The 27645-nt window shown below is 35.9% G+C and overlaps 1 protein-coding gene across 6 annotated transcripts; it reads right to left on the bottom strand.

Annotated features, from left to right (window-relative positions):
- Nucleotides 1–754: 754 nt before the first annotated feature.
- On the bottom strand, nt 755–27645 carry LOC103993613 (GPI inositol-deacylase). 6 transcript variants are annotated; one of them, XM_065136936.1, is made up of 20 exons: nt 27510–27645; nt 27292–27400; nt 26690–27224; nt 24099–24350; nt 23003–23193; nt 22738–22909; nt 22074–22211; nt 21808–21997; nt 20236–20381; nt 19589–19771; nt 19270–19380; nt 17939–18058; nt 17667–17814; nt 15080–15243; nt 14869–14955; nt 14095–14423; nt 5792–5873; nt 5476–5615; nt 2484–2754; nt 755–1481 (listed from the first exon to the last, which is right to left on the bottom strand). In XM_065136936.1, exons 3-20 carry the CDS (start codon nt 26978–26980, stop codon nt 1146–1148), a joined length of 3351 nt encoding a protein of 1116 aa, XP_064993008.1. In that variant the 5' UTR covers nt 26981–27224; nt 27292–27400; nt 27510–27645; the 3' UTR covers nt 755–1145. The 6 variants fall into 6 exon arrangements, with proteins under 6 accessions (XP_064993008.1, XP_064993010.1, XP_064993009.1 ...); XM_065136938.1 differs by having other exon boundaries at nt 2484–2730; nt 27292–27644; XM_065136937.1 differs by having other exon boundaries at nt 5476–5606; nt 27292–27644.

The raw sequence follows: 27645 nt of genomic DNA, 5'->3' as shown, positions 1-27645 counted from the left end.
CAATTAATTGTGGCAGAAAGTGTCCAATATCGAGATACCTTAATCTGCAAGTTGCGTTAAGTTGGAAGATGTATCATATTATTAGTGCATAGGTGTATGCCAAAAAATCTAAAAAAAAAATAATCAAAAATTTTCAGAAAATAAAAAACCTAAATTAGAGCCTTTTGATTAGCCCTAATATAAATTGTTTCATTTTAATAAACAAAATTAAATAAGAAAAGGATAATGGACTTATCTTCTTTGGACGTTGAGTACCTTTATAGGTATAGGACGATCCATGTCTAGATCTATCAGATAGATCAATACATACCCCTGATTTAAATATATAAGGTGATGGGTTTCGCATTGGATCATGTTCATTTTGCATAGCTAAAAATAAAAATAAAAAAAAGGAGAAAACATGAGATGTAACTTTTGGAGACCATTTAGTTTCAGTTACCTGAGTAAGGATGCATCTGACTAATTGCACTTATACAAAGAATTTGGCACCTGCCTGCCTTTGCACGGTTTTCCTCTTAAGAACTATAAAATGAGTAAGCATTGCAAGATTTGCACCTTATTAACGGGCAGGAGACAGCATAAAAAAAAGGAGGAAAACAAAACTTCATTAAGCTAATCATACTTCGAATGAAGAAAGCTCAAGCCGAGAAAGACTACAAAAGCAATACTGAACGTGGTGACATGGAAAATTCTGGACTCAGTAAAGAAGAATAGTAAAGAATTTGTCAAGCACTTTGGAGGGACCACAGCAAAGGGTTTAAAAAAGCATTACATTTTGCAACAACGGATCTCAGTACCACATACAAAAAGCTTACCAATAAATTGACTGGAGCAAGTTTCATTACTTAACTGGCATATAAAGCCTATAAAATGGCGCATACGAATTAGCTTTGAAAATGCAGCAAATTACATGTGATAATTTCTTACTTTGGGAATGGATGGATGTTCTTCCCAAAATTTAGAAAAAGAAAAACAATGCTGCTTCTTTCTTGTCCCACATCAAAACTGGGGGAATTGTAGCTCATACAGTGTCATGACCATGGCAGCTAGTTGTTCTGTAAGTTGTACCGCAGACAACCATCCAGAAAGCAACTAACATGCACGCACCATATGATACTTCTTTCAAACCATTGGGAAGTCGGTAGTTAGTGTTTATGAGAATGTCTCCGCCTACTTCTAGAATGAATGTCTCCTCTTTCTCTATTCCTTTTATCAATACTCTTCAAAATGCAAGATATGGTTCCTATAGCCGCCATGGCGTAGAATGCTCTGTAAGGGGTCAAAACAAGAGTGTTCAAGAAAGTAAAATACCCAGCAAGAAAATACACAAGGCCAAAGCCAACTTCGCGACCATGACTGCCCTGTAAGGGCAAATAAATAGAGTTCACATCTGGCCTCGATCCACAAAGACCATGCAGAATGACACCCATGCATAGAACAGAATCGATAAGCCAAGGGAAGCTCTGGCCCATCCCAATTCTCTGGAACAAATGTTGAGAAATATAAGAGATGCAGGAGAGAACAAGTAAATCTTTGACAAGCCAAAAGAAACTTCATATGATGAAAAATATAAGCAAGTATAAACTACAAAACATTATAATAGCATAAGAGAAGCCACGAGACTATTCTTGTTAATAAAAAACATATACAAGCTAAAAAATGGATGAACTTTCTAGTCATATATAAGATAGACCTCTGCTTGATGTATCTTATTTGCAGATATATTTGTATTACTTGATGAGCGCTTACATGAAACTAATTCTACTTTGAGTAATAAAAATAATCCTAAGAAACTAAAGGGTATAGATTATGTAAAGCTAAGACTGAATATATGAGATATACAATCTTAGTAATTAATACAAGGAGTAAACCTAAGAATATAATTAAGTCAAATGAACAATAAATTTTGATAAATAAAATTTTAGATATCTTGGAATGGTAATTCAACAAAATGAAGAGATTTATTATTCAATGAGTAAAAATGGGTAGTTAAAATGGAGAGGGCATCAGGAGTTTTGTATAATCATTAGGTACTTTAAAATTTAAATTGAAAGAAAAAATATATAAGAAAATTTTTAGTTCAGTAATACTTTATGGATCGTTGAGATAGATATGTTGAGGTAGACATGTGGAATTAAGAGAAAACATTAAAAAATATATATTATTAGATAATTAGGTGTAGCTTCCCAGCAAAGACTAAGGGACTCTTGGTGATTTATATTATGTGTTGCAACTCAAGCTTAATGCACGGAAATTTTCACAGAAGAAAACAATCTAGAAGAAACCTGACATGTCTGTCATGTAAATTGCAATGCATGTCCTGGCAAATTCAAAACTTTTAAGAGTTAAAAATGAAAAGCTCACTGCTGTGCTAGCATAATGGTAAGTTCAAGTAGGCAATCCTTCTCAGTTAATTTTTCACGAAATTTTTAAGACAACGAGATGCCTATCAGTAGCTAGAAAAGAACTATGAGATCCCATACCTGCAACCAGGCAACTAGTGATGGTAGAAACATCAGTGTAGCAAGAAGATGCAAGATCAATATGCTGTGCTGGTAATTGAAAAATTCTAGTTGACTGTCACCAAAGCTTTTCACTGTGTTTGGGCTAGTTGGAGAGATTTCATCGACAGGAAGCAGTGAATCAAAATCATCAGTTGTTCCACATTTGGATAGCAAAAAAGGCTTGCAATTGGTTCCTGAGCCAGAGAATTCCCTTCTTTGAGCATGGCTGCGTAAAGAAGCCGTCAAAAAACTGTTACAAGAATGAAATAAACTCTTAGAATGATAACCAGAGAAACCATATAAAAGAGTATCAATACGATAGCAAGGTCATAAAGACAAAAAGAACTATTTGAGAGAATGAAAAACAAAAAAAGAAACATCAGTAAAATTGAATAAGGGTCCATGGAATAATAAATGAAATGGAGTGTTCAAAGGTCATAAAGACAAAAAGAACTATTTGAGAGAATTAAAAAAGGAAATATCAGTGAAAATGAATAAGGGTCCACGAGACAGTAAATGAAATGAGGTGTTCAAGTGTTCAACGAGAAAGCTACATGATATCAAAGATCATGATATTCCACTAATCCACATGGGTGGACTTTTGCTAATGTTGAATAAAAATAAACTCAGACCTTAATAGTGAAAAGTCAAACAATACATAGAGAAATGCAATATCCTTCCTTCAAAGATCAAATAAAACTCATCTTAGTGGGCAAAAATAGGGGTAATGATACAAAAGAAATGCCCTTTTTTTTGTGAAGTAATTAATATTTTTGGAAGGTGTAACCACAGATGAAGTTGAAACAATTAATAAATCTGGGAAAGACACTTTGTCCACTGGTAGTCGTATATCCGAAGGAAGTAACAAAGATCAAGGAACTTATTATAAGAAGATGATCAAATGTAAACCGAAAGAATAGAGGACATGTCAATGTCAACAGCAATTCTTTCTTGCATGGGAGGTTTTGAGACTTTTTTTATTCTAAAAAGTAGGTTTAACAATAAAATACTGACATATCCTAAGATAGGGTAAAAGATGACATATCCTTATGGCCACGGTTATTCTTTTTCTTCCTCCTTTGAGCTTTATTCCTGATTCTAGTCTCTTCCTTCCACCGTACATCTCACTTCCTTTACACAATTATGAAATATCCAATCTACTCATTTTGGTGCATGTAAACAATAAGTTGATTGGATCTATTATACGATGGGGCTGATGTTGTATCCAATCTGATTATAATTGAATAAGTGGATTGAAACATTGTATTAAAATGTCCATCAAGAACCACCTATATCAGATCTATTATGAAATATCCAATTATGAAATATCCAATCTACTCATTTTGGTGCACGTAAACAATAATTTGATTGATCTATTATACGATGGGGCTGATGTCGTATCCAATCTGATTATAATTGAATAAGTGGATTGAAACATTGTATTAAAATGTCCATCAAGAACCACCTATATCAGATCAGATTTTGGATCTGACTGGATTATATCCAATCTATTTACAAGTCTAGTTTTACGTGCTCCTAGGAAGTTTTAACAAGAGGACCAGCTTTGGAACCTTTGATGCAGGACCCCTAGGAGGATCTCATTCTAAATCTTGCTTTAGCTCTTGCCAAATAGGTGTTTGTCTAAGAATTTATTTTGCTTTCTTCAACCTAACCACAATATCAATTAATAGCTATTTCTGTTCTCTGTCAACTTTAAAGAGGGGCAAAAACTGATTGTAAATGAATCACACAATATCTAACAAATGCCGAAAATTGGTGGCCAAAGAGCAGCTTGGGGCTTATAACCATGAAGTTCCTTGATGTGTCCAGGTTTGTTAGAATGAAAATAAAGCAAAAAAAATGAAATTAGGGTGATATCAGGTCAACAAAATACTCGAGAACAAAATCTTACGGACACAAAAAGCTTGACCTTGTTACTACATGGATATGTATGAGCATCAGACCATTTCATTAAGTATGGCCTAGGAGAGGAGAATTAATGACGTACTAGAGGAAATACTCAAGTACATAGTGAAAAAGCTTTGGAAGGCCAAAGACCTTTATTTGGGTAGACATTTTTCTTTTCTCTCTCAAAGCTTTATTGCATGCAGTATGAAGACCTGGAATTCCTGAAATTGCAAAGAAAGAAAAGAATGACCTGAATGACCTCTACTAGAGCTCATTACTTTATTAGCTAACATACTAGTTAGTTATTCTGGGCATTTAAATGGTTCTAGGTTCCAATGTTCTAGGTTCCAAAAATTTACTCACAAGGAGTAATTACTGCATATCATGTTATGATCTTGGTGCTTGTTGATCAAAAAATTTAGTACTCCTACGTCCTACCTAAACAAGGACTTCATTATTTGAATTCACCTATTCTACTTGGAACAACTAGTAAGATGTTGTTGACATGCTCCTTTTCTTTCACAATTATCCTGTATTAGTTCTGTAATTTCATACAAGAATGAAACAGCATAAAGTTAGAGAACAACCGAAGTCATAACTTGCAGAACACTACCAAATTTGAGACAGAAAAACTGAAGTTGCAGCAGAGCATTGATGCACTGAGCAGGACAAAGCTATCCAGTTCTCAAAAGTACCCATTAGCTTTGGTTAAGTGTACACTTGTGTAAAATAGTTAAGAAAGCAAGATCAACAGTCTCCTTTACACCATTGACACACAAAACTTAGAAATTGGGAAGCTAATAGAACTTGTTACAGATGCAATTACAATGCACCAATAACAATGAGTTTCTGCATTGTCCACAGTAAATAAATTAAAAGGAAAGCAAGGGCAAGTAATAAAAACATCACATTAACAAAAAAGTAGAATAAGTTGTTAATAAGCAAAAACTGATGCAGTTATTGATGGATGGAATATAATGTTTTAGGAATGAAAAAGCAACACTAAAATGAAGATGATAACAACTTGATCAAACAGGTATTGAGAGCTGCTTCAAAGAAATACCTGCACAGAGCAGCATGACACTGGAAAGCATGAGATATAAGCAATACAATCAGGCCAAGTGCTGGATGAACAAAACAGACCAGTGGAATTGCAACAAATGCTACAACGAAATTTGGACTGCCCCTGAGAATCTGCACAATCTGTTCCAGAAGTTCATCATTTATGTGTGGATGCTAGGAGAATTACGAATAGCTCTTAAAGACAGTTCTAGTTTCTAGAGGCATAAGTAATTCCAAATGTCATATAGGTCCTCATCAAAGTTTCACATTCTCCATAATCGAATTGTAAATCAAGAAATGTAGAAGAGGTAGCTCACCTTCAATGAGTAAAAGATTGATGTAAACCTAAATATTTGATTCAAAAACGCAATCTGAAAGTTGTCTTCCCATGCCAGCCAGCTGCAAAACCAATACACCATTTCCAAAATCATGAAGATTGAATTTGTAAGGAAAATCTTGTTAGGATAGACAGAATGTCACTAATGTCCAATGTTCTGGGCTTTGTTTAATCTTCTACAGAAAGTCGAATATCCTATTAAAGACTAGCTTATTACTTTAGTGCAAGGAAAATCTCATTAGGATGGACATAATGTGACTAATGTCCAGTGTTCTGGGCTTTGTTTAATTTTCTAAAAAAAGTCCAGTATCCTGTTAAAAACTAGCTTGTTACTTTACTGAACTAATTTTTTTTTCATAAATTCAAACTTTACACAGCTGCTCTTTCTAGGATGGAATTGTGCTCACTGATCGCACACCCTAGTTTGAACTTTTAGCCTCCAAAATTAATTTTATAAAGGACTTGCTTATATCTTCTATCACAACAACAAGAACAAGATGTCAATGTCCCAACTATTTAGGCCAGTGACTTGAATATTTTCCTGATACTGAGCATCATATAAGGAAAAATCCTAGCTAAATTAAAAGCAACTGTATTTTTTTTACAGTTTCTTGGAAAATTTTCTTGTCTCCATAACTAGAATGCGGGTTTTGAATCTATATACTAGACTCATACCAATCCCGGTACATACCGACAATACCATCTGGTCAACACTAACCAAAGGGAGAGGAGGGGGAACGGAGCAAGTGAAGGAGAACCAGGGAAAGGAAACAAGAGAAGCAGAGGAGGAAAAAAATGAGATATACCAACAGCAAAGGAGGAAGTGCCAACCAGATGGTGGGCCAGTGGTGATGCAGTGGGATGGAAGCTGTAGGCAGCCAAGCAGCAGTGATAATATGACAGATCGAACAGAAGTGGCAAAGAGAGGGAGAGAGAAAGAAAGGGTTTAGTTTTACGTGGAAGATAATATTAAAGAAAAAGAAAAAAAAGGAAAGGCAACTGTAAAACAAATAAAGTAAATTATAGGGGTACTGAGTGGTAGATTTTGAACTATTAAAACTGAGTGGTAAGCCTAGTTAGGTAGGACTACTAGGCAATGACCCTACCTCCAAATTAGACCAAGCAATTCGTCCGATCCATCTTTAGGTTGCTAGCCGAATCACTCTGAAACTAATCCTCATTGGAAGGTATATATGTCTCTTTTTCTACAAAAAGCCACACCATTTTGTATGGATACTCATTCGATCTTATATAGAAGAATGAATATCTTTTTTAGTTATAACTTTTTTGTATTTGTTGTTTCTTAGATGTCAAAATATCACTATGAGGCATGGCTAGCCTTACAACTATCCAATAAAGTTTTTCTTTTTAATCTAAGGAACACATAACAATCATACAAAACTACAACTACCCACTCTCTTTTTCCGTACAGTTTGGTTTATGAAATATAATTTCATCAATCTGTCTTTTTTGTTGAGAATAGATACACTATAACGTTTGTTTTGCTTACACAGACTTATTGTCTATTTTAGATGCAACTCTTAATTCCTTTCTAGGATTGTTAAAATGTATTTCATATAATCAGACATGGTTTATAATAGAATCAAACCAATACACAAAACTTGATACTTGTCAACCCGACCAAGCACTTGATAACAATCCATGCAATTTGATACCACTCTACACATGGGTGGTATACGTCGAAATATCACTGGTAACTTGACAATGTAATAATCCAACCAGCAATTGATGTTTTTATGAAACTGGTATTTAAAGCCTTGTACTTAATCTGTAGTCCTATTTAATTTAAAACCTTTAATTTCTAACAATTATCTCCATGATTTTATAATTACTCATATTCTCATCAATCAAAAGAATATCATTAGCAAACTCTAAAATTTATGAAGGTCTATTACAAATGTCAAAAATAAAGGACTTAAAGTTGAACCTTGATATAATACTCTGGTCATAAGATATTCATTAAATACACCTCTATGATATCATAATCATCCCCTTCTGCTGTGATAAATACCTTCATCTCCAATCTGTCCCGATTCCTAACTCCTCTCCCTTCCCTACCATTCGCTAACACATTAGACCTCTCCACCTTCTATTCCATTCCTGCAAGAACATGGCAAGATATTTATCACAATCATCCCCTTCTGCTATGATAAATATCTTCATCTCCAATCTGTCCCGTTTCCTAACTCCTCTCCCTTCCCTACCATTCGCTAACACATTTGGCCTCTCCACCTTCTATTCCATTCCTGCAAGAACATGGCAAGTTTCTTCTGCAGGTCCCTACCGATTGATCCTTCTCATTCAACGTCCTACGAAGACCGACGACACCCCTCATTTGAGCAATCCTGAAGAAGGGCTTTTCAACAGCCTTGTACACAAGGTAACCCAAGCTTTCCAAAAGCAGCAGAGCAAGCAAATGAAGATCAAGGGGACTTCATCCTAGATGGTGATGATCTAGAATGGTCCCATCTTCCTCAGAAGCCAGGTCCCAAAGCCCGATCCACCCCTCCGAAGGATCTCTTCCTATTTCTTCTTTCTCTAAGCACAAAAGTAAGAAAAAAGAAATCCGAATCCACCAAAATTGTTTCTACAGATTGCAGCAGGTCCTTAGCCATGTCCTCTCCATCTCCCTCATGAATGTGTTGAGTTGGAATTGTAGAGGGGCTCACAAATGTGATTGCCTCAATCATTTGTTGTATTTAATTAAATCCATGTATATTAGTCATGTTGTACTTCTAGAGACTCACTTGAACATGGATGCCAGCCAGAAATTCATAAGCAGACTCAGCCGTGACTAGGAGGGAGCAGCTTCTCTAGCCCGCGGTAGATCAGGACGTATAATTGTTTGTTGGAAACTTGACAAACTAAGAGCAGGCACTGTGAGTATGGATACCCAATTATGCACTTCTTACTGGAAGAACAAGGTAAATCTTTGTGGCTCCTCTCTGCTATTTACGCCAGTCCTATTCCTAGTTTACACAACTCGCTTTGGTGTGGTCTTTCATCGCTTGATTTGGATTCTTTACCTTGGTTTCTTTGTGGAGATTTCAATTGTATTGTCCACCCCAAGGAAAGGAAGGGGAGCAGGCCATTTCAATTAAATAATTCAATTACTTCTTTCCGTGATTTTATGTTCACTTGCAATCTTTCTTATTTGGGTTTTCATGGTTCGAACTTTACTTGGTCCAATAATCAGATTGGTAACTCTCGAGTTTCTGTTGGAGTTGGACTTGACAAAGCACTTGCTAATATGTCATGGTTAGACATCAACCCTTTTGCTTTTGTTTTCTATCTAAGACACCTTTTATTGGGTCATTGCCCTCTTTTGATCTGCACCAATTCTTACTCTGGCCCCAAGCCAACTAAATCACTTATTTTCGAGCCTTATTGGGCAGATTACCCTGAGCTTAGGTCCGTGTTAAACGATTCTTGGTCCAATCCTAGTCTCCCCACCATATCCTTGTTTAATCTTCATGAGAGATTGAACAGCCTTGGTCCTGACATCTCCAATGGAGTCAGTACAGTTCTGGGAACATCGAAACTAAACTCAAGAACACCTTAGCCACTATCGCTGACCTTGAATCTCGAAACAAGTCCCATCCTCTGAATGAGAGAGATCTAATTGAACTCCAAATTCTCACCAACAAGAGCATGGCACTCTCAGTCTCAGGTGCACCTTAAATGTGGACCAAGGCCAAAACCAATTGGATCGAGAACAATGACAAGAATACCAAATATTTTCATTCCCTTGTCAAGCACAGAAGATGTAAAAATCTCATTCACTCGTTTAAACTTGACATCATCACCAAGCTTGAAGACATTAGTTCATGCTTCCTTCATTGGTATTCAAATCTATGGGCAGTCAATTTGGATAACTCAAATCCCAATCATGACCAATTGGCTTCAATTTCAAAAAATTCCTGATTCCAACCATGACTATCACAACATCTTTCACCACATCTGAGACACATGGAGAACTTCTGTGGGACTTGGTAAAAGTTTTGTGCTTGATGGGTTCACTATTGAATTTTTCAAACATTATTGGGACTTGCTTGCCTCTTCTATCACTAAAGCATTCAATGACTTTCAATCTTCTGCCTCCTAGTTGGAACAAAACCAATCTAATCTTCATCCCTAAAAAGTCCAATACAAAAGCCATCATGAACTACAAACCTATTGCTCTGTGTTGTTCTCTACTAGATTCTTACCAAAACTCTTGCTAATAGAATCAGAAATATCCTTCCCAATATCATTAACAGATTCATCCTTCCTTCTGGGTCGTTCCATACACGATAGCATTGTTGTGGCTCATGAGTTAGCTCACGCAATGTACAACTCCAAAGGTTGTAATTCTTTGATTTTGCTCAAGATTGACCTATCTAGAGCCTTTGATTCTATCTTCTGGGATGGCATCCTTTTTGCCATGTCCAAAATGAATTTTCCATCTAAATTTACCGATTGGGTTAAAGCATGCATCTCATCTCCGTGTTACTCTTGTCTAATCAATGATTTCCATACCGATTGGCTCAAGAGTCACCATGGAATTCGTAAGGCCAACCCCACATCCCCTCTACTCTTTATTATATAACTCAACAAATCTTTTCTGGTATACTAAATGATTTGTCGGCCAACGGTCATATTCCTCCTTTCAATATCAAAGGTGTAAAGCTCACATATTTGATGTTTGCAGATGACATCATTATAACCTTTAGAACTATTGATAAATCCCACCTTTAGAACTAATTTTCCATCTAAATTTACTAATTGGGTTAAAGCATCTCCGAGTTTCTCTTGTCTAATCAACGATTTCCATACTGATTGGTTCAAGAGTCATCATGGCATTCGTGAGGCAAACCCCATATCCCCTCTACTCTTTATTATAACTCAACAAATCCTTTCTCGTATACTAAATGATCTGTTGGCCAATGGTCATATTACTCCTTTCAATGTCAAAGGTGTAAAGCTCACATATTTGATGTTTTCCGATGACATCATTATAGCCTTTAGAACTATTGATAAATCCTGCCTTAATGTTATTAATGCCCTCAACACATTCTAGAATCACAGGCCTTCAGGTTAACACTAAAAAATCCAGCATATATTTTTTTGAAAAATTGCAATGTCTACATTAGGCGTCATGTCAAAAACCTTCTCAACATCGGTGAGGGCAGTTGGCCCATCAACTATCTAGGCACTTGCATCAGCCACGCCAGACTCACTGAGGTGCACCAAGACATCATTATTAACAAATGCCTCAACAAAAATACAAGGATGGAAAAAAGACCTTATCTCTCAAGCTGGGAAAACCACCCTTATCAACTCGATTGTTAATGTCATCCGTCTTCATACCTTCATGAACACTTGGGTTTCTGACAAAAATATTAATAGAATCATTACCATTTCTAGAAAATTCTTTCAGAACAACTAACCCAATCACAACAGCCTTTGTCTCATCAACTAGGATTACCAATCATAAGGCTGATGGCGACCTCAGTCTTCGTGATTTGAAACTTGTCAAAACCATGATTGCTGCTAAACGCATCATCTCTCTACTTAATGATGTTGTTTGTCTTTGGGCCAAAATCTTGTCTACTAAATATGGACATCTTCACCCTTGGAACTCCTCATTACCCAAGAAATCATCTTATGGTTAGAAATCCCTCTACAATCCACTCAATGCCACTAATATCAAATGGTGTTACCACTCATCTCTAGAATGACCCATGGATCATTAATATTCCTTTATCCAAGTGGTCTACCTACATCAACATCAACTATTTAGATACAGTCACTTCTGTCTAGGACCTTATTGAACACAACTCATGGAATGCCCAACTCATTCATCACAACTCATGGAATACCCAAGAAATCATCTTATGGTTAGAAATCCCTCTACAATCCACTCAATGCCACTAATATCAAATGGTGTTTTACCACTCATCTCTGGAATGACCCATGGATCATTAATATTCCTTTATCCAAGTGGTCTACCTACATCAACATCAACTATTTAGATACAGTCACTTCTGTCTAGGACCTTCTTGAACACAACTCATGGAATGCCCAACTCATTCATCACATTTTCTCTATTGACATTGCCACCTCCATTCTTAATATTTTTCTTCCAGCCATCCCAAGTGATGACTATTGACCCCCCATCCCCTCAGACATATTTCTGCTTGTAGTGCTTATGCCTATCTAAAAGACATCCCTAGAAAAATGGACAATGGATGGAAGGGCTGGAAGGTGATGTGGGCATTTCTGATACTCCCTAGGATTAAAAACTTCCTATGGAAGCTTCAGAAATGTCTATCCACCTCCAAATGGACATCCCACTTTCTCCATATTTACATTTTCACAAGTCCGGTTTGCCAATCCAGCCAAGACTCAATCAAGCATATCTTCTTTGATTGTGTCTTCACAAAAAATCTCTGGTAAAGCCCAAACATCTCATCCTCTTAATTTCTTCAACAACTTGATTCATGGTTCTTGGCTTTACAAAGGAGAAGATTTAGATCCTCACTCGACTTCTCTCTTTTGCTCTCTTTTAGCAAATTGTCTTTGGCTTTTATGGAAGCATCGTAATGAATTGCAAACATCGTAACCAACACCTTCAACTCACCAATATATCGGTCAGTGCACTTGGCTTAACCAATGATGCCCCAATTACTATCCCAAAACCTGAGGGATAAGGAAAAAATTTTCCTTCCCCCATTCCCACACAAACAACTAATCAACACTCATACTCTCTCTTCTGTGATGGCTCTTACTCTCCTATGTCTTCTTTTACAGGGGCAAGATACGTCATCTTTGATCGAGACAACAATATTGTTTTTGCTGGTTGCTGCACCGTAAAAACATCCTCCTCATTAATGGCTGAAACTTGGATGATCTACCAAGGACTAGGTAAAGCTTTGAGCAAGAGTTTATCCTCTCTACAGGTCAAATCAGACTCTATGCAACTCATATAGCTTCTGCAACAACCTGACATCACTCATGGAGGTTCAAAAATATAACTCTAGACATCCTACATCTAGCAAAAGTCATGCATGTTACAGACTGGAACTTTATCCCACGTCAACACAATTTTTTATGGTCATGCTTTAGCAAACTTTGCAAGACAACATTTGACTAATATCTTTTGGAGAAGCATTTCACCTCCAAACATCTTGTACGAGCATTTGATGATTTAAGATAATTCTATTTGAAAAAAAACACCTCTATGAACCAATATGTATAAAGTAGTCTATGCCAATTCAAACATGTACCAATAGACCATACAGGACAGTACTGATTGATATCTAACATCTTATTATTTTTCTGATGATATCAAGCAATATAAGCAGTCGATATATCACCCTGTATTTAAAACTTGATCATATGCATCTTTTATTAATTAATATAACCCAGAGCACAATACTCCCACCAGCATATGATTGACTTGCTATTTGGTCTTTCTTTGAGGCAAAGATAGGCAAAGCCTGAGCTTACCTTTTATCAAAAAGACAACATAAATACTAGGACAGAGGGATAAAGAAGAAAAAAAGAAACAAAAAGAGCCATCCAGAAGAGACGTTAGAACAAATCAGACTGATCACCAACCTATTATATATTTTTGTTACATGTTAACCTCCACCAATCATAATTCTAGTTTCCTTGCCCAAAATTTTGTTTAGATCCAAAAAAATTCATCAAAAAAAAATCTGTCTCTTTCTTGATTTTTCTAGCTCCTAGAAAGCAAAGGTGAACAATCCATCTAACACACCTTCCAGAACTTTTTAATCACTTCCTTCTCCAGTCAACCAAAACTTTCCTTGGTTTACGAGAGATCTTCTATTCTTTTAGGATAATAAAATCTTTTTCTAGAAACTAAACTTCTTTGGGCAGAACATTTTTAAGAGTAAACTACTGAATTTTGACACAATCCAAGGTATTAGGGTCAACAAATTTGGTTATGCCACAATTATTAGTCCTAGCTGCTGGATGGTGTGCAGACATGCAAGAGACCTCCTGGTACAAAAAAATCATCCACACTGTTGCATATTAAATTAATCAAAAACATGAAATTTTGCTTTAGCACAATTAATTTAGTGTTAAAGAATGCATAATAAAATCCTTTTGAAGATGGAAGATACAAATCCAATGATCAACAAAGACTAGTTCAAATGAACATTTTTTTAACAAAAGGAAAAAAATTATAAGAACTGCATAATTTAAATTAATTGGAAAACAGATTATTTGTAAACTACGGAAAACACTAACCTTTTCTTGATGTAAACATGTATAGTTGCAGCAGCATAGAGGATCAGCTGAGAACTTAGAATCAATATCATCACAGATCCATTTGCAACTAAATAGCACAATACAGAAAGAGAGATGTAGCTTGCAATTGGAGGCACATGTTGCCTTGTCAGCAATAGAACAGGCAAAGAAACAAAAACAGGTAACACAGCAAAGATCAGAAAAGGAAGTGGCATCCTCAAATTAAACTCCAAAGCTGACAAAATGGATGGAAGTGATGCATCGAGTTCCCAAGCACGTGCTTGCCGCATCAGAGCAAAAAACACAGCCGCTATCATGAAACCAGTAATCTGCAAAGTCGAGTAGCCTAGTGATCAAGTTTGATATAGAGAAGCATATCCATGGAAGTAAAGCTAGTTTCAAACAAATGAAGAAAGAACGAAAAAAGCATGCAGTGAATCAAATTGCAAGCAATATGCACAATACTAGGATATAAGCATGCAGACATAAACACCCTTAGATGGGGAATTGAACCTATTTTAAACCATTTTATCCTTTTTCTTTGATGAAGACGACAAATTTATCTGCAAATGTCAAAAGTGAAATTATTATTTTTTCTGTTTGATAGGTTGAAAAGATCACTAATTAAGATTTCTCATTTTTTTCCTAATTCCTTTTCCTCTCTCCAAATTTTGAAGGTTACTTATTATGTGCAACTTCTATATGGAGATCAAAATTGTAGATTACAAATCAGTAAGCTCAGAAGAAAAGCAGCGAATCACAGAAAACAATCACCTGTGAAGAATATGAAAGACAAAATCTGCTTGTTGCAGCAGTTAAAGAAACAGAAATACCCATTGTATATGAGCAGTGTGGGTCCACCTGCAATAATGTTGATGCAAGATACACCTTAGAACGAACATTTTGATATATATATTCAGAAATCAATTGCAAATCCATGACAATCATCAACAAATATATACTACAAGATAAAAAAGAGCTTTACCAACAAAAATACAATAGTTTTGTCAGACTCTGGACTAGAATCAAACATTGCAGGTGATGAATCTACAGTGATAGTCTCAGTATACATGTTGGGAATGACATGTAGACCAGATACCGAATCCCAAGCCAGGGCAACAGGTGGGAAACAACGAAGTTTGCAAAACCCTGAAATGCTAACAATAAATCAACATGAGTAACTGGAGGACTGAACATTTAAAGCAAGCATGTATAGAAAGAAAAAAAATGTTGTGTATATATGAAAAGACATCATTGCTGCTGGAAGCTGAGACCAACCTCAAACATTCTGACCAATCAAAAATTTCCAATAAGTCTGTCATAACATGTGATAGATGTTAAAAAATTGTAGTTTTTATCTATGAAAAGACAAGGTGCGGGAAGCCAAGACCAACCTCAAACATCCTGACCAATCAAACTATCAAAGTTTCCAATAAGTCTGTCATAACACATGACAGATGTTAAAAAATTGTAGTTTTTATATTTCATGTTGCCTCTATATGTTCCCACCCTAACCATGGGGAATCTCAATAACAAGTCTAGCAACCCATTATTCCGATGTGTATATGTCCATGGTGATGTATATTTGATTAAAAATGTGTGATACAATTTTCATTGATCTACTCATAAAAAAAATCAGGTTTCATAAACATAAATCTTAATCGATTTCAATATTATTTTTGCAGAGTCTAATGGTAGCAAAGGATCTAGCCAATCCCAAATAATTGGGACATTACGGTTTTATTATTGTTGTTGTCCTTGTCAAAAATGTAATATTTCACTTCTCCATGTCTTAGTCCTTTTATTCCCATTTAATGCTTCATACTATATTGGCACATAATTCCTCCTTAGTAGAATCTCCAATCATCCTTTCGTAGATACAAAACTGGTCTTGTGACACCATGATATGTTCAGTTGCCATAATTTTAAAAACATGAAAAGAAGCTTTTTTCCATCACTAGTGCAACACAAGATTAAATTTGATTTACTCCATCTATTGGTTGACTTGAATGTAATAAGATGATTTTTGCATTAACTTCCCAGTAGTTTTACAATTGGTTTTGAAGGTAGGTGAACATATGAGAATGCTCACACAACTGATGTATGGATCCACACATAAGCCTTACATATCAGGTCTGTGAGAGACCACATTAATCCTGAAAATTTTCAAGGGTGATCTGATCCCCATAATATCCAGTACCTGAATGGAATTTATGCTCATGTATCCTACTAAGATGTAAATTATGTCAATGAGATTATTAAGTCATTAGGAATTAATTATTTGGGAATCTAGGGATCACTTTCAGAAGAATGTAATGGGATTACAGTTTCCATAGAAACATGTTATTTCAATTTTTCAATAGACATGAGACATTAAAGTTCAGATTATTTCTATATTATATATCACAACAGCAATCACCTTTAGATCATTCAAGTGTAGTATGGCAGATCATTTCACGTCCAAACAATAATTAGTTCTACGTTAACTGCTTTGTTCTTGTGATGATTAATGAGGCGCAAGTAACTAACTCCTAAGGATATTTATTAGAGCCATATTCTTTAAGACAATCTATATAATTTTGATTTTATCGGACTAGCTTGACATATTACACTTGTGTACTTGGAATTGCTTAATCAATTTCTTGATACTAAATTTCCATATATAGTCAACTTGTCATTTTTGCAGTTTTGCATTTCAAGTAGTATCATGGAATAGCGTTTGCCATGCCGATAACCTCATACAATGCACAATTTGATAGTTATATGTCAGCAGCAACTCTGAGTTGGCACAGCAAGCACCAATACCTTTCTACCGAGGTACATTTTGAATGTGTTGATTGGTTTTATCATTTACGATACCTATTCTTGCCAATATTTAGTCTGTGCAACCAATTTATTCAAACTTTCTTTTCCAGTGTTTACTAGCCTTTGAGTTCTTCATTTGAGGTTCCTTGTCACCCATGCAAAATCTTATGACAATTCTCCAAGGTTCCTTCTCACCAATTTTGAATGTATTGATTGGTTTTATGATACCTTGTCTTGCCACTATTTAGTTTGTGCAACCAATTTCTTCATACTTTCTTTTCCAATGTTTACTAGCCTTTGATTTCTTCATTTGAGGTTCCTTGTCACCCATGCAAAATCTTATGACAATTCTCCAAGGATTTTGGCAAATAGGCCCCTCAAAGTTTTGACAAGCATACCCATCATTCTAACTTATTTGATCAATGCATGCAACAAAGATAATATTACCTACCTCACTTATCTTTAGAGAAAAAGATCAATAAGCTCTCTCATGCCAGATCTAACATTATGCTTCATCTTTGCTGTCATTTTATATGGTACCCATCCAATGCTCTTTACATCAACCACAGATTCTAAACTCTTAAAGTCCAACATTTCAAATATAAATACACATTGACAAGTGGGAAACAATATGCAATTAGGATTTAGGACGTTAAGAACTAAAAAGAGAGAAATCATTTATAGTTAGAAAAGTTAAAATCTTCAGAATTCAAACATTAAACATGATTGGAAGAAACAAGGAAAAGGAAGGATCAAATAGAGCTTACTGCTTTGCTCATCATCTCCAGTTTGTTCAGCAGTAGACTTTATCCCACAACCAGTTGTCTTTAGAGACAAAATAGTTGGCAAAAGACCAAGGCTTATGGAGAACGACAAATTGAAAGCAAGTGGATGATCCTCCTTAAGCAACATTTCCTGCAACCACCCGGAAAATGATTAAGGTTTTTACTTAAATGGAAAAGAATGAACATCTTAAGTGCCACATCTATATAATATGTAAGTGAACCAAAAACCTACAAATAACTTTTTAAGCATGAACCTCTTGCACATAGCTAGACCGAAGAAGCATAGCAGCAGAAAATTTTCTCTCTCCTTCCTCAGGGTTGAAGAATTGTCCAACTGCCATAGAAGCAGCAGGCGGAGGCCTACCTGAAACAGTCTGAACAACAACAAAAAATAAATGTAGATCAAGAATCTACCAGTTAACTTGATTTTAAAACAAAAGGTAGCATCTTTCTCCTAGACAGTTAAATTGTAGCATTATATAACAGTATACATATGTTTTGTAAGTTTCTATAGAATTGTCATAGGCTCTATACTTCAACAGATTTTAACTGTTTGAATTACTGCATAGATTACAATGATGATAGAAAGAGGTTTTTTTTTTTTTTATTATCAGACACAATGTTCTAAAGGGAGATCTGATACATGCAATGCTAAAGACCTGTAAAGACATGTCTCAATTCTTAAACTTAGATAGTATTTTATAGTTTAGTACAACCAATTGAAATACAGAAAATATTAACATGGTGTAATGAAATTCTGGAAAGGTAATCTACAAAAAGGGTAAGAATCTAAAGTATGGTTTATCACTTGTTTTTTTAAATAAGGAAACTAGGAATTGTTACTAGTTATGCATATCAACATTTTCATAAGCTATCATCATCATAAATATAGCCAAAAGAGAGAACCTAGCAACAGCCTAGGTATAGAGGCTCTATACTTCAACAGATTTTAACTGTTTGAATTACTGCATAGATTACAATGATGATAGAAAGAGGTTTTTTTTTTTTTTATTATCAGACACAATGTTCTAAAGGGAGATCTGATACATGCAATGCTAAAGACCTGTAAAGACATGTCTCAATTCTTAAACTTAGATAGTATTTTATAGTTTAGTACAACCAATTGAAATACAGAAAATATTAACATGGTGTAATGAAATTCTGGAAAGGTAATCTACAAAAAGGGTAAGAATCTAAAGTATGGTTTATCACTTGTTTTTTTAAATAAGGAAACTAGGAATTGTTACTAGTTATGCATATCAACATTTTCATAAGCTATCATCATCATAAATATAGCCAAAAGAGAGAACCTAGCAACAGCCTAACCCACATGAGCATTAGTTTAGGTCCCCTCTACAGAATGCATTTGCTTTAGGAACCACAAAGCAGAATAGAAAATAATATCCACATCTGCAGAAGCAAGATCATGTCATAGAGCACAAATTTTGTACAGAAATTCATGCAGATAGACCAGGAAAGTGATGTGGAATTCCAAAAGAAATCCATTTTTTTTATATAGGAGGTGACAATTGAGATCTACCATATAGCTGAATAAAAGAAAAGAAAACAGAAAAGAAGGTATTACCGGATGTGGAGCGACTGAAATGGTCAAGAATCGAAAACCATGCAGTTCCTCAGGAGTTAGCTGAAGAAAGGCAGATGGAGGTGCTTGTTCAGTCTGGCTTCCTGGTTCAATCTGATGCATAAAAGAGGATCTTTCCACTGTAAGAGTGCCTCCTTAAATCATAAAAAAAAAAAAAGCCTAGAATTGTATTTATGGCATGATGCTCGGATAAAAATTGAATAAAAATAGAGATACCTGTCTGTCAATGAATAAAAACCAATAGTTTCTATGCAGATTGTACATGATGGAATTTCATCGGAGGATGAAGCAGAATAGGTACCTGTCTTGGTGCAGGTCCTGCAGGAATGTGAACCATCTTTGATGTCACCTCAATGGCTCTCCTACTAACTGGCAGTTCACCTAATAATGATTTTTTCGACTTCTCAGGCCACAGGTGAAGTCTAACCCCAGAACAGGGAGCAAGATTTGTTACAAAGATGAAGTGTCCTCTACCATTTGAACCCTGAAAGCAGTTAAAACACTAATTAAGCAATACATATATATTACCTAAACATACAGTGAAGAAACCATCCAAAAGAGTCTTCAGTGACTTATTAGCAAGAACAGACAAATTAAATTGACCAAGTTAGATGGTTAACAGAATGCGATAGAGTGTGAGAGTAACATAAATAACGACAAGCATCAGCCACTGGGAAGCTTGCTCTATTGCCACTTTGACATCATGGTTTCAAGGAAACAGCCTTTCCCAACGTGGGGATAATACTGGGTTTGATTGAGTAAAAGATGAATTGCACAGAACTTATATTCTCAAGAGTAAATGATGAAACAAAAGATAAAATATTGCTTGCACACCTATGCAAATTATTCTTTAAGCATCCCATCAAGCATGAGACCAGCTAAGAAAGAGGAACACTAACTTCAAACTACACCCATGAGTAGAAAATATTGAAGCTGGGTGAAATTTACCAGTTTCTTAATGTCCAACCAACGCCTCTTCCCATCCATCGCTAAAACCGTAACAGTGGTTGATTCTATGTAGAGATCCTTCTCAAGGCCATCATCACTCCAGTGAACAGAGGGGGGGCATGAATATCGATCCTGCACTGGAGGATCTGCAAGCCCAATGCATATCTTTAGTTATAATACTTCATAGTTCATATCTATCACAATGGCTTCTGAAGTACAAGGTAAGAAGTAAGAACAACAATTTGGGGTCAGTCATAAAGATCTTTCCCGACCATTGAGAAAGTTACAAATAAGCATGAACAGAGAGATAGGCAACAAGCAACAGGCTCTTATTCTCAGTCCAAAAGCAATGAACAATAATATATTACTCATTTGCTTAAATGTTCTACCCCAAGAAATCTATCCTTCCTACATATATCTATATCAATGTTCAGATTCTAGATGTACAATGGGAGTAATCATAAAAATCATCAAAGTTATCCTCCACCAATAGGAGTTGAATATAAATCAAACCGCTTAAATTCTAATGAAGGGTCACACAGACTTTTTATGCAGTATTAACCAGTCATTCTCAGCTTTAAGTTTGTAACAGATTCTTAGCCACTTTAGGCAAGAGGGATCAGTGAATGAAACTGTAAATATTAAAGTAAGAAAAACAACTTTAGACAAAAGAGACATCAATAAATACTCATACAGTGAGCAAAGGGAATTCTAAATGTTCTACCTTGAGAAAAGGAACAAAAAGATGGATGAATGATGTGTTCAAGAAAAATAGCTGCCTTAATTTCTCCAGCTATTAGGAGTCAATTGTTTTAAGAAGTTGAACTCAGTTTGAACTAGGACCTTAGGTTCCCATGAAGATTTTTGTTTGACCCAAAGTCGTTGCCAAACTTGCAGAGTTCCAGAATTTATTATTGCAGAAAGATGAAATATGACAGCATTGTTTTAATTAGAATAAATTTTAATTATTTAGTTAATTTTGATTTGATCACATTGATTTAATGTGTCTGGGTTAAGAATAATATTAAGTTGGATCATATAAAAACAAATTTGTTTAGCTTTAAAATATGTCAAATCATTTTATAGCTACCTATGATGTTTGGTTAAGAAAAATCAATACATTAATTGCCACAGATGTCAGTTTCACATTCCCAACCAGAGTCAGAATAAAGAAATAATCTCTTATCTAGAATTGCACTTCTGGTTTTTTTCTTCTCTTTCACTTTCGCCAGACCAAACACTAGTAGCAGCCAGTCACAATAAAAGTCCTCTTCAGGAAGGTCACTGCTATTCTTACAGCCCCTTTATTTTCTAAAAAGTCACAGATTTGATGCCAAAATTTATTTCTGAAACTTGTATGAAGAATGAAAAAAAATATGTCTAAGTTCATATCCACATCGGATGAAAGATAGCTTTTTCTTTGTTCTTTTTTATAATAATGTCATTGCTTCAGTGCACAGATAATTTGCGCATGAATTTGTAGTTTGTACAGCTTTCGTGCATAAATAATTACAAACTTGGTAAAATTGAAAACAACGCGTGATGTGCTAGCGGTGGCAAAATGAAAAATACCAGTATCACGTGCAGCATCCTTGATGGGAAGCTTTATTGAAACCTGAGATGTATGCATATCCCCCAGCCAGTTTAAACTATGAGGTATGCCACTTTGAAGCATTTTTGTTAGCACAAGTATCCTTCTTGCTACACTTGGATATGGTTGCCCAGTTTCAGAGTTTACCATACTAAGAAGAGAATGTGAAATCTGCAAAGAACATTGATGTTGATGGAGGACTCACAGAACCAAACTGATCCATGCACCAATCTGTAGACTTGCTTACCTGTACAACTAATTGATTGCACCAGAGAATAGACTGGTGCTCCATTGAAAGCCAGACATTGTTCATACCTGAGCTTCCTATTGTAAAACCATTAGTAAACGGAACGATGCCATCTAAAGAAGCCAATTTGGAACGGACCTGGAAAAACATATTCATCAAAGAAGTGGGACCACAGTCAGCATACTCACACAAAAGATTTACATTGAACAAAGTCACATTTACAAACTCAAGCACAAACAAAAATCATCCTAGCAAAATAGAGGAAAATGCAAAATTACACACCTAGCAACTCATTGTAAAAAGGATTGGCATCCTAATCTGAACGAATTGCAAAAGACCTACTTTGGCTGGAACATGGTCAAGGTTATTTTCTATGCATACTCCAAATTATGCACACTAAATATGGTCAATGATCACACCACACATAGAAAACTCCCAATTATGCACACTAAATATGATCAAGGTTATTTTCTATGGTTTCCTGACTTGAGTGTATTGACTTTAAGGATCTAGAATGCTGATTGATAGAACATCACTAATCATAGAACCAAGAACTACAGGAACAAGAACTATAAAGTAAACACTAATATAAATGGAAGATAAAATAAAGACAGTCATCAAAAATCTCTTTTATAACTAACATTAAGAAAAATAAAAAACAAACCTGGTAATCGTAAATGCCGCCAGATACAGAGACAATAACAACATGAGATAATTTTGGACCAGATATAATATGGCCAATATTGTTTGTTTGCATCTCATAACCCTTTCTCCATTTTTCATTCACTTGTGAAAAATAGTGCCCCAAGGATGGTTGCAGTGCAATTGGAGGCAATCTGGACAAGTTGTAAGCTCTCATCAAGGATTAAATATTCATGCTAGAAATCTAATAATCTACATAATCAGAGAACAAAGGTGATAAAACATACTGGTGTGGGCTTGAAAGTGTTATTATGGTTTCGACAGCTGATTTCCGCAAGTATGGATGCACAATTGCAGCTCTAGCCACAAAGCCACCCATTGAATGGCCAACTAATATTACACTTGAGGGCAGGCTTCCGGAAACATCAGCACCTTCTTTAGATCGGGCTTCTTTAGACTCTTGATATTGATCCAAGATCTACAAGAGCATATGAAAATATGGGTCAGCAATTATCTGATGATCTAGTACATAATTTTGTACAAATGAAAGAACAAGTTACACAATTTGTCAGAATTGACAAAGAAGGATTTATATCTCGAAATGATACTAATTTTAGTAACCGATTGGACCATTAGGATGCCGATATACTTGAAAGATATATGAATTCTGGTGCCCAATATCATTGACAAACTAATAAAATATTAGATACTAACATAAACAACCTATATGGCCCGCCACTGGTCCTTGGTTGGACCAGTAAATGCCAATCAGCATGTGCCGATCCGATCGACATTCAAAACTTTGCAGGCAAGTTCATATTTGAATTACGACCATACAAAAGGATTTAGATACAGTAATTTTCAGGTCAACTTATGCTCACTTACTAAAGTAAGCTAATAAAGCGATATCCAATGTTTACATTTTAATTAAGAAAATTCAAGTATTAAAAAATCATATAAGATTCAAAATTGTCCCTTGCTGTTTGCAGCTTTTCCAAATGCCGCTCTGCTAACTCACTAAACTACTTGAGAACAATTTAATTGAAACCACATAGGAATCAGATATGTCATTGACTTGTAAAGGTTAAATGCAACTATCCCTTGGTGCACTTCAAGCGATGACTAAAGAGGACTAACCAGCTCAAACAAGTGTAAAGAAACTAGTTTGTCAACACAAAATGTTTCTTTGTTTATGTGCATAATCGGAAGCATCTTCAGCATAAAATGCTGAAAAAAGAACTATGTAACTGAGATCAGGTTCTACACCATTTAGTAGTCATGCAACTATTTACCTATCTGATAACAATTAAGCAAAGTATCGTTTGGGCAAGTAAATTCTTCATTCAAAACGTAGCACATGGTTCAGTCTAATATCGAAGATACCCTATGGATTGCATATACAACATATTCAGTATGCTCTTCAAGTATCCGACCATCCATGGCAGAATGTTCCCCTTCGAGATCCACAGCAAACCAGTCAAGCTTATGATTATATTGGGTGGGAAGCACAAAGTTATCCAGATCCTCCAACTTAGTTTTTGTCTTTTCCCGTACAACAGATGCTTCCTGGTAGAAAGTTAGTTCAAGTGGTCCTCCTTGGTAAGCCCGTTCAGATTCGGCAGCCAAAGACCGGACCTAGAAAGACGAAGTGCAGATGAAAAGATAAACAAGACAGATGTTATTTACAACACCACATTCAAATCAAGCTTTAAGCAGGCTTAAAAGAGCATAAATCAGAACATTGGGACGTCAAAGACATAACATAATGTTTAGATTCAATGGAGGAAGAAGCTACCATGCTAACTGGCTTAAGGAAGCCCCAAGTTTTTGTAATGAAAATCATAATGGACTAACATAAAATAAAAAATGTGCATTTCCTAAGACACAAATTTAAGTACTTGATTTAACTCAATCCTAAAGTGCACCAACACTCATTTATCAAGCTGGATAAAAATCCTTCAGAAAATGGAAGCAAATTAAGAGAAGAGAGTACTTCCAGGTTTCAATTAAACCAAGCCTGCTAGCGATAAGAATATGTCTCTGTGGCTGTACGTTAAGCTCATATAACTTCAGTTGCCATGAAATCAATTAACCACTGATGTTGCTTGCCAAATCATACAACATCAAGTCATGACAACAACATTTACAGCACAGAGCTAGGTATAGACGAATTTTTCTGTGACAATAGTTGAAACTACGAACATATGATTGAATTTGAAACTGCAGATTATAACAACTAAATGGACCCCGTGGGTCCAAAGTTTAGCCACAGATACCAGCAGTTTCAGAAGCTCATAACCTCCTTAAAGGTATTATACCCTAGTTCTTCCATAATCAAGGATCAAAAAAAGATACATGATAACTCAGAATTCAGGTAATCATTCAGGCGAGATACTTATAAATATTTAAAATAAGAGCCATTGCTGGGTCCAAAGATACAAAGAAGAAGGTTGCCTTGAGGTTGTCAAGATAATGGCAAATTGAAGTCAGCGATACAAAAATCATGAAAGAGTATGATGAAGAGATTGTGGAGTTTATATTACAACAAAATTCCTGAAACAAATGCACAATGTATGGCTCATCTACCATGGTACAAAAGAGGATCAATTTACCTGAGTTGCCTTTTCAACAAGCCATCAAACCAAGTTCAACCTTACACTATATCTTAGGGCTTGGAGCATCACTAGACATCACTAGAGCATGTTCAAATGACCCAGGCAATGTTCGAATAAGCGCGATATGCAGATATTAAAGCACCACGTAGCACATATGCAGGGTGCATAATAGATATGAAGACTTTTCAGAGGAGGACTTTTGAGTTATTTTGCACATCAAATTAAGAAGTTTAATGAAAATGACAATTTGGCATGTATTCAGAACCATAAATGGCTATGTGATAATAGCTTCAGAAAAAATTGTTCAAAAAAGTAAATACTACCTACAACTCCAATTTGCCTGCTTCATTTTTTGAAAATTAACTCTGCAGTCTGCACTATATCTGGAATTGACAACAGTTCAGCAACCATCACAAAAAGATCCTTTAATTACCTAATTATAATTTTTTTTATGGATGAAGCATTCATTTTTTATGTCTACAACTTTATTTTATGTACCTTCTAGATTGTGAACAAAATCTTTGTACCTTCAAACTATAAACATATTTTCTATGTGTTGTTTCACTTTTAACTATTTTTTCCCTTTAGTGGTCTTCCATTGATACCATACTTCACAGTAAATATAAAGTTACTATTAGTCAACTTAGCCATTTTCGCTTTAGTTGAAAATGACAGTAGTTCTGATTACAAGTTTGTTTGAACAGGAAAAATAATGCATACAGATTAACTGATATATGGAGTTGGTATTTTAAAGTCTCCGATCTTTTGCATAATTCTATAACAGCTTAGGCATTCCAGTGAATTCAAAATGCAATTCAGCGAACATAATGGAAATCTTTATCTGATTCACTAGAAGGAAGATCAGAAGCCTATATTAAGAAGGTACGGTTGAAACTGACACCCATCCCTATTCTCTTCCCGTACCATGGAAATAAAAACATTATCAAAATCCTATCTTTTCCCCATATTTTCTTGGTTTTCCCAAATGTTGGATGCAGACTGTGTCAGGTCAGTTTGACTTTTCAAGGAATGACAAGCATCGTGATTAATTTAAAAGACCAACAATTTCATTGGTGAAGTCTATTTCCAGTCAAACTACTCAAATATCAGACCAGATTTGGCAGCAAAATTCCTTGCTGCTATAAAATATGCATCAAGTGTTGAACACAAATTTGCATCATTAACTTTAATGTACATGAACAAGAAGTGTTTTTTTTTTTTACTACAGAGCTAGAGAAATAACTGGTATAATACATAAGATAAACATTTTTAAATAACATATTGTAACTAAGATACTTGGAGAAAGTGAAAATTTTATACTTTGAACAATGAAAAGGGTAAAAGATTAAAAAGGCTCGCCTGCTTGTAGCTGCCACCATTTCCGGGTATGAAAAGAACAGGGACGCCATTAATTTTCTTCAGATGCTCATCGAAATCAATTTTCTTCCATCCCTCATGGTACAAGAACAGCCCGTACTTGTCCGACGAGACATTAGCGGGCGTGGGGATAGGGATATACATCGGATACATGTATGTCATGATGCAGCCACTCGGGACTGGTTTCAACAGTTCATATAGCCCCGTGATAGCCACCCATACAAAGAGAAGTACAAGAACAACAACTTTACACTTCGATCTCAAGCCCCTCATTTCCCCAAGAACTTCAATTCGAGAAATCACAGCTACAACAATCTCATCAAAAGCCAAATTCCGGCGAGACTGATCTGCGATCAGATCTGGAAGGGATCCAACCAAGAACCAACAAACCGATCTTCTGAAACCCTTACGAAATCAAAAACCAAGATTCCGTCGGCAGATCAACGTGAATATCAAGAATGCGAGATCTCCCAACCCCGAACACGCAGAGGATTCAAACCACAATTCCGAACTCAACCTACAAGAAGCCAACCAGATCGTGTTCATGGGGCAATCGAACACCTGAGATCCAAGCAAGAACTCACCCGGCGGAGAGGACTCGAGATCTTGGTGGGGGAGAAGGGGAACCCTTTACAGAAGAGATCCGGAAGCGGGACTCGCCGATCTTGAGCTCGTTCACCGGAGGATTTCGCCCTGCGAACGGGAGAAAGCATCAAGCGAAGACACCGCGGCGGAGAGCCATTAACCCAACGCCAGGGGGGCTTTATAAGTGACCCCCGGCCTCAGTGTTTACGGGCGGTACCCGGTCGTCAGGTGTCCGTTACGGCCGTTTGCGTCCCACCGTAGGCTTCCGACTACCGGCGGTAGCCGGTTTCAGCGAAGCAGCTCGTCGCCGCTGGTTACCAGTAAGTTTAGAGGAGACGAAAGCGTGATGGGAG

The sequence above is a fragment of the Musa acuminata genome, chromosome BXJ3-1 (assembly GCF_036884655.1).
Source record: "Musa acuminata AAA Group cultivar baxijiao chromosome BXJ3-1, Cavendish_Baxijiao_AAA, whole genome shotgun sequence".
NCBI classification, from domain to species: Eukaryota; Viridiplantae; Streptophyta; class Magnoliopsida; order Zingiberales; family Musaceae; genus Musa; species Musa acuminata.
Note: the sequence above shows the minus strand (reverse complement) of the source record. Positions and strands in the feature narration are given on the sequence as shown.